At 29.4% G+C, this 8872-nt stretch overlaps 1 protein-coding gene and 1 long non-coding RNA gene across 2 annotated transcripts; both read left to right on the top strand.

Annotated features, from left to right (window-relative positions):
* Nucleotides 1-1922: 1922 nt before the first annotated feature.
* Nucleotides 1923-3172, top strand: LOC108457484 (uncharacterized protein At5g19025-like). The gene has a single exon (XM_017756577.2). It carries the CDS (start codon nt 2313-2315, stop codon nt 3003-3005), a length of 693 nt encoding a protein of 230 aa, XP_017612066.1. The 5' UTR covers nt 1923-2312; the 3' UTR covers nt 3006-3172.
* A 227-nt stretch (nt 3173-3399) lies between these two features.
* On the top strand, nt 3400-4355 carry LOC128280800 (uncharacterized). Its single transcript, XR_008270961.1, has 3 exons — nt 3400-3415; nt 3504-3557; nt 4125-4355. It is a non-coding gene; the product is annotated as an uncharacterized LOC128280800 (long non-coding RNA).
* Nucleotides 4356-8872: the final 4517 nt, after the last annotated feature.

Below are 8872 nucleotides of genomic sequence, written 5' to 3' on the forward strand. Positions count from 1 at the left end.
AAAATAAGGATTGAATAAATTTATTTAATAAAAAAAAGACTAATTTAAAAAAGTCGAGGGGCTTCCGAACTGCATTCACCTATGTGGATAGGTGGACGTCATAGGTTTGAAAAAGCAAGTATCTCCGCATTTTGTGGTTGACAATAATATGGGTGCTTGCATTAGGGTTTTGAAAAACATTGAATTAATGCTGGCGTATGAAAGAAAAAGTCATTGAAGCCTATCAAAGACGGAGTTGAAAAAGAAAACGTGTTGCCGCATTTTCTCTCTTTCTTTCGTATCTCTATGAAAACATGAAAAATGACTACATTACGCGTATTACTATTTTTGAAGGCTTATCTTAAATTATTATTTATTATTCAAATTTCATTTAAATTTAAATAAATAAATATTAATATTAATCTAACACTCATAATTAAGGGGTTGATTTACTTGTGATAAACGAATAACCAAAAATACAAGTTAAGGGGTTGAGTGTGTTCAGGGGAGAGAGATCTTTCATATATCATGTGTTGAGATATTTATAAGAGAAATTCTCTTATCATGTAGCACCATGTTATTGGTAATATTATTATTTGAATTTAAATTTTTTGGTAAGAATATAATATTGAACTTTTTTTCATTATTATTAGATATTTTTGAAAATAAGTAAGAAATAATTGAATTAAATTTCAAAGTCAATTATAATGTTTCAAAAGAATATGATTTTCAACTTGACTAAAAAGAATAATCAAGTTTAACTAAAATTCTAAGTTTCAACCATAATCACAGTTTTAACCCTCTCTTTTTTTTAATGACTTATCTAATTTAAAAATTCTAAACATTTTAATAATTTTATCAAAATTTAATATTTAAAATTAAATTTCAATTAATAAAAATATTTAATTTTATAAAATTTAATAAATAGTTATTTTAATTGGGTTTTATTTTAAATTAGATGGATAGAGAGATTGAATTTTTCAAATAAAAAATTTAAAAATAAAAAATTTATAACAAATGCATAGAATTAGAAAAAAAATTAATTAGTAAAATTAAGGATGGCAATGGGTCAAGATGGGGTGAATACGGTTAAATTCATCATTTCTCCACAATTAGTATACTCTTTAAAACCGCTACCACTTCCATGAATGTTAGGAGAATCTATCCTTTCCCCTCCCCACCTACCCCACTCTTCTTTAATTTAATTTTTGTTATTTATTTTAATATTTCAAATCCTTTTAAAGTTAAGTAAATATTTAAACATAATTTTTTAAAAAAATATCATACCCATTGCCCAAAAGAAAAATTTATCTCGTCCGCTCCATATTCACTTTTTTTAATAAAAAAAACCTCTCAATTCAAAGCGGATTGATTCAGAATTTATTAGGAGTTTAAAATTTGTCATCCCACGTAGAATGCCCATTGTGATAAATAAATTAGTAATATTTTAGGTTAAAATGCAACTTTGTCATCATATTATTTGTAAACATTGAAATATACTTTATTTTAATTGATGTTTGCTATTATATTTTGGGAATATACTTAAATTTGTCTAAATAATTTTTATGTAATTAAAATTTTCCATTAAACTTTAAATTATTGAATTTTTTAATTAAAATTTATCATATAAAATTTTACTACTTAATATTAGTTTGTTTTGATGATTTGAAAACAAAATTTAACAAGAAATATATTGTTGAAAATATTTCATTTTTATAACTAACAATAAATTAATTTCTAAAATAATAAATTAATAAATTAAATTAAAATGAAAAACTTGCAATATATTTACTTCTTATAAATAATTGTTTTTATTAATTTTTAGTATCATATCAATTTATTATTTTTAAGTACTAAAATAAAATAATAATATCTTGTTTATTAAATTTTGTCTAATTATTTTAAATAAAAATTCAAACTAAAGTATGTTTAGTGCAAGAGTAAAATTGAGTGACAAATGCAAATTCAGACATTAACCCTAAAATTTTTAAGACAATGGAAAAGGTCAAAAAGGACTATTCCTTTATTCCTTCCTATCTATATAAATTAATTTAAGTCCCAATTCAAGTTTTTTTCTCATTATTCAATCTCAAATCTCAATTTGGGATTGAAAATCTCCATTCATTTGGTTGTTTCTTGAAGGAAATAATCATTTGCGGACTAATAAAATCATCTGATCTTGAGGTGGAAACAATAAAGTTGGTTGCTTTTTGAGTTCGTATGAGGTGGGTTTGAATTTGGATTTAGTGTTTGGATTGAAGGAAAATTGATAAGAGTTTCAATTTTCCTTTCTTTTTTCCCTTTTCAATTTAAAATTCTGGGTTTGGTTTCAAATGGTCAATTTCCTTAGCTCAATCTCAGTCTGCAACTCCGTTGACCGGGCTTCAATCATGGCAAATTCCGTGAATTCAAATGATTTTCTGATGAACTCCAAATCATCATCGTCAAGGAAACAAAAGGTATCCACCAATTCACCAAGTTGTTTAAAAATTCCTTCTTGTGAAAGATCAAGATCTGCTGCCATTGATGTATTCATCTTAATTGCTGTGATTGCTGCTTGTGGATTCTTGTTGTTCCCAACTATAAAGTGTATGTCTTTGAAACTCATTGAATTGATTGAAGCTGCCTTTTATTTGTTTAAAGAAGAAATAGTGAGAACTCCAATGATATATGCATCTATAGGACTAGGTTTTTCTTGTGCTGCCATAGCTACTTGGATTTTGCTTCTCTGTACAAATAGGAAATGCAGGAACCCTAATTGTAGAGGTCTTAGGAAAGCTGCTGAATTCGATATCCAATTGGAAACCGAAGAGTGTGTTAAGAACTCCAACACTTTGGTTAAAGATGGTGCTAAAAGAGGGCTCTTCGAGTTGCCCCCGGATCATCATAAGGAATTAGAAACCGAGTTAAAGAAGATGGCGCCGGTTAACGGAAGAGCAGTGCTCGTGTTTCAAGCTCGGTGTGGATGTTCTGTTGGTAGATTGGAAGTTCCGGGGCCGAGGAAGCAAAGAAAGGTCAAGAAGTAGGATTTGGTAGAAACATGAATTAAAAGCAAATACAGAAAACTAGTCATAATGCAGAGAGGAGAGTGCCTTCTCTGGTTAGTTTAAATAAGCTCTTATGGCTATAAGTTGTAAGGATTATATACAATTGATTATAGTGGAGAATATAATAATCTTTTCTTTTATGATAATTTACATCTGTTGATCATTGAAGTTTGAAACTTTTTCAATATTAGATTAAAATACTTTCTTTTTATATGTTGATTGCTAATGCTTATGGTGACTATTCAACTAAACTTATCCGGAAAGTGCTTGATTCGGCAAGATACTATGTAGTAAAAGTTTTGTTTTGCCATTTAGCCGATGCCCCAGGGGGTTAAATGCTTTTCCGCAGACATGCCGGACTCATTTGACTGGATACCTTCATGGCAGAGGTAACTTCTCTTGTTTCCTTTCCTTTCTTTTCGTTTTTTACGGTTAATTGGCAACTTATTATTATTATTCTGCTTGTTGTCCAGCTAGTTCTTCATCGGTTTAAACTGTGAAATTTGATTTTGGAACCGGAATTCAAAAACGGTATGTGGTCTCAAACCTCATTTTTTGTTTTATCTAATTTCTGTCTGCATTAGAAGATGGATGAGTTTTGCTTGTCTCGGTTTAGCTATGGTTCAATCTCGTGAGTATATGTATCGTGTTTATCATATGGCAAAATGTGCTGGATTAATGCAAAAATGATGGCTTGATGATCCGGATTCACAAGTTGTAACACCAGAAATTAAACATACCGGTGTCGGGATACATTAGATTCCTTGATATCTTTGAAGTAGGAAATCTAGATATTTGGTGAATTTAGGCAAGTAGTTGACTTTGTACATTCTGCTTTAGAGATAAGTGCCGGTTACAGATACTCGTTCAACATATGTGTAGAACATGGATGGATATGTAAAGAGAAATGAAAAGTCGAAACAACTGACGACAACTGGAGCAAAGTTCTGTTACAAGATCTTTCCCATCTTGCATTTCCCTGCCGAACTTGAAGTTTTTGACAGGGTTCTAGTGGGCCAGTAGTAAATTATAAATGTTTGGGAGGGTCAGAATGCAATTATGCCACCGTACTAATTTATATTTTTACAATTTCTAAAGGGATTTAAAATCAATTTTACCAATTTGGGGGTCAAGATTACTGCTTGCCCTTCCAGCTCCGTAGGAAGAAATCTCAAGTTTAAAGTTAGTTATGAAGATATGTTGCGGCAAAAGTACTATGGCAACCCTTGTACTAGGCATTAGACTGTATTTTGTCTTCTTTACTCAAAAAATTGGTAAATTAATCTTTCCATTTCTATTAAAAATTTTATTCACTTGTACTATTTAAAACTAGCGTGATCGACGAAATAACTAAACAACAATATATGGCGTGCCACATGTACATTATGTTAATGTACAAAGTCAATTTTTTTACTGTAAGAACGGAAGAAATTTTTCATAAGAGGATCAGGCTACTCTCTGATTTAACGTATGAAGATTAAGTTATCTATTTTTTTAGTAGAGGGGTCAAATGCAATCCACCTCCTAAGTATAAAGACTTCTATATTACTTCTATATTACTTTTACTTATTATTGTCATCACTAGATATTTAATATTCATATTCGAGACATATTTATCTGAATATTAACATAGAACATGATGCCCACTATAAATACAAGTACCATGATTCTTGGGAACAAGATTAGGATTAGATTGGAGAATCAAAAAAACTATATATTCTCACAGTGGTGGTGATTGCATTACCATATATTGAAATAAATACGCATGGAAGTAAGTACTTAGATTCTACCTCAATCATAGAGCATATATCCCAAGTTTAGGCATTGCCGCCATATTCAATCAATTACGTGCAATTCTAAAGTTTCTTTTGCAAGACATCTTAAATAAGTGATATAGATATGTTTATATGATTGTAGCCATGTCTTCCATTAATGTCTAGCCTGTCACTATGAAGGTTTGGCCTCAAAAATGGTCAAAAATAATTTCAATTCTCATAAATTTTTATTTTAAACACCAAAAATAAAATAAATCTGCAAATTGGGCATTGTCGACAACAATCGTTTTCATTTTAGTTACTTTATTAACTTTTCATTTTAGTCACCTATTGTTAAACAATGTTATTGTATATTCATTTCAGTCATTTAACTTTAATAATAAGTTCTCATTTTGGTCATTTAGTTGATTTTTTAAAAATTAATTTTAATTTTTAGTACAAAGGAAAATTTTGAGGTTTTATATGAAATTACATGGGTTTTATAGGAAAACTTGAATTTGTAAGAGAAATTATTTTTTTGTAAGAGATTATTTTTCTTTTTAAAATTAATGACTTTTTGGGTAAAAGGAAAAAATGAGATTTTACATGGAATTATCTAGACTTTTTCAGGAAAGATCAATTTTAAATTTCTTTATTTTTTTGGAATTAATTCTAATTTTTCAAGGTTTGACAGAAAATTACTTAGGTTTCTAGAAAAAAATCATTTTATCTTTTTAACTTCAAATTTTTACATTTTTAGAATTGATTTTTAGTTTTTGGGTAAAATAAGAGAAAACTCTAGGTTTTCTTAGGGAAAAATTTGTGTTTTAAAGAGGGTTAAAATATGAAGAAAAATTTAGATTTTATCTCTAAAACTTAAGTTTTTTTTTTCTGAAAAGATTAAAATTAAACGATTAACCAAAATAAAAATTTATTAATGTTAACAGGCTAAAATGAGTGTACAATAATATTGAATTAATGGAAGTGACTAAAATGAAAGCTTATTAAAGTTGGGAATGAAAATGTCCAATTTTAAATATTTTATTTCAGTGTCTAAAATAAAAATTTTCGGTGATCAATTGTGTAATTTACTCTTTCTAAATTTGTTCGGGTTGATTTATATATTAGGTTTTATAAATTTGATCATTCGAACCAGATTTTTGATAAATTATTTTTTAAATTTCAATTAATCCAATCAAACTTATTTACTATTAAAAATATTTTGTATAAATTTAAGCTAATTCAAGAATATTCTTTTTTTAAAAGGGTCTTGAGTGACCTATCCATTTCTCCCATCTTTTGAAGAGACTCTATACATATGATTGCAAAATGGTGCTTATTATTATTTTTATCGTAATATTGTATTTTTCAAAATATTTCATTTTGAAGGATTCAAAATATTTCTCAAGTGGAGTTTGTGATTATCTCTCAAAATGTTTTTTTTTTAAATTTCTCAACATTTACATGTGTTGGTATTAGTTATTTTGTATGAGAATTTTAGGAGAATAAAGTGATTCTCTACTAAACTTAACATTCGTGTTATTGAGATCTTCATAATACATTTCAAAAATAAAATAAAAAAAAAAAAAAAAAGAAAAAGAAAGAAAACTCTTGTACTTAGATGATATGGATTTGATTTGATATGGCTTGATCTCAACTCCAATCTAGGTTAGACTTTTTTTGTTTCTGAAATGAATTTGACTTGAGATAGTTTGATCTTATCCGTATTCTAATTTTTTCCTGTACCCTTTCCCCTTTAGATGTTGTTCAAAGATAATTCAAATTTACTCTCAAAATTACTTTTAAAATCTATAAACCGTAACAGTGAATTTGAGTGTAATTGCTTATAATTACACATATGTGGTATGTTTGAATAACTAATATAATTAATGTGTCATACTAAATTGAGTGTAATTAGACACCCAATTGCACTCTTTAATTCTCAAGGAAAGTGTGACCGGTGGAATAATTATACATGTAATTATAAATAATTGTACTCAAATTTAATTATTATAAGCCTTTTTAGACATTCTCATTAGACTTGATCATGACCCGAAGACTCGTCCAAAATGTGGGAGAGTTTGGGTAAAAATATAGGCCCGAAAAATAGGCTTTGACAAAAAAATAAGGCCTGTTTAAAAAAAAGTCGGGCCTCAGGTAAGGTATTTTTGACCTGAGCCCAGCCCGACCCGAATTCACTAAAAGACAAAAAAATTTGTGTTTTTTTTTAATGTTATTTTCTTATTGTTTTCTCCTTATTTTGCTACCATTTTACTATTATGTTGCTATTATTTTATTGTTATTGTTTGTATATTGTATAAAACTTATTTTATTGTTAATTTTTTATTATTTTAAAGGCATTTGTTAATTTTGTTTTTATTTTAGAGGCATTTGCTTATTAAGTTGTATTTATCTTAGTGTTATTTAAGTCTACATATTTTTTAAAATTTATTTTCAATTTGTTGGGAAATATTTATTTTGATATTTTTAGTATTTTTGATATATTATATATATTTAAAAATTATATAAAAATAATATAAAAAATTAATACAGGACATTCGGGTCGGGCCCGGGTATTAGCATTTTTATCCAGGTTAGGCTTGGACAAAATTTTAGACCAATCTTTCGAGCCAGGTCGGGCCTGGACCTAGTAAATGGGGCTAAATTGTTAGTTGAGCTCAGCCCGAACTCGGCCCATAAGCACCTAATTCTCATACATAATTTAAGTTTAAAAATAAAGTTAATATGCAATTTAGTACTTCAATTATATCTCATTCCTCAATGTGGTATTTAAAGAATTTTTATTCTCAATTTGGAACTTGAATAATCACGTCGTTGACGTTATAGAAGACTGATGTGAAAATAATAAACTAATCAACTTTTACCACATGACATTTTTTTTATTTTCCCTTTATTTCCTTTTAATTTCCATTTTTGATAATTTTTTTCTTAATTTTTTCATCTTCTCCCATTCATCTTTCAATCCCCGTTTGAGTTAGTGAGAATCTCCCTCTCTCAAGATTTGGCGTTTTCTTTTCTTGATTTGTTTTTTCATTGGTCTGTCTTTGTTCCGTTTCACGAACAATTGGACGGTTGTGAGTGGGTGGGTTAGTGTTGTCACTGTGGTGGTTATGTGTGTGTTGCGTGTTTCATTTTCTTTGCAATGAACTGCATCATCTTGGAAGGTGGTTTTGTCGTATTGTGCGATGGAGTGTTGGCTTCTTGAATACGTTTTGGTTTTCATTCTTTGACAGTGGCTTCGAGCGATAATCTTCTCGTATACATTGTTTCATGTTTTTATTTTTCTCATATTTTGTTTTGTTCTCTTCTTGCTTTCTTTTCCAGTGTTGAGTTGATCGGGGGGTGGTTCGCTCTCGGTGTGTTGGGGTAAATGTTTTCTTGGTTCTCTGTGGTGGTTTTTGGCCCGTTCTTTCTTCGACTACTGGCGTACCTGGATCAGTGTTGATTCAGAGTGGTGGTGGCGGTCCTTATGTCCGGGCTTCCTCTCGGTTTTTCTTTATCTTGTTTAGTTATTTTTCCGTCTTGTAATTTTGCTCCAGTTTATGTTATCTTGTAAAAGGATAGTATAAAGGACTGTTTAATATCTTGTTTTGGTTTTTTTTTTGTTTTGTTGTTGTGTTCGTTGGGTTTTTCGATTGTTTTTTATGTTCATGATGCTTTCCTGCTGTAGTTATTAAGTTTTAGCTTTTGGTTTTTGTGCTGTTATTTTTTCTTGTGTCTTTTGTCTTTGGTACCGTGGTTCAGTGGCTCTTTCTGGTTGCGGTTAGGGGAGGTGGCCTTGATCTGACTTGGTGCTTGTCAGACTGTTTCTTCGATGTTGTGCACATCTGTTGGGTGATTACATGATTTTTGTTGAACTGCTACTTTCTTTCATTGTTTTTTTTTACTGTTTTATTGGGATCAACTTGCGAATTTTATCTTTGCTTTAAGTTTTTTTTTATATTTGGGTGAACCCGGAATAAATTGTAAAAAGTGCAAAGGTGGGAATGAGGATGTTATTGATGAGAGCCTATAAGAATGATTAGTAGAAAATTACCGAAGGGAGGGTCTCCCTTCAAGGCGGTGACTGGC

This window comes from Gossypium arboreum, chromosome 9 (genome assembly GCF_025698485.1).
Source record: "Gossypium arboreum isolate Shixiya-1 chromosome 9, ASM2569848v2, whole genome shotgun sequence".
In the NCBI taxonomy this organism is placed as follows: Eukaryota; Viridiplantae; Streptophyta; class Magnoliopsida; order Malvales; family Malvaceae; genus Gossypium; species Gossypium arboreum.

Bases quoted from the DNA above. Each gene is read 5' to 3' on its own strand.
- LOC108457484 (XM_017756577.2), top strand. From the start codon at position 2,313: ATGGTCAATTTCCTTAGCTCAATCTCAGTCTGCAACTCCGTTGACCGG.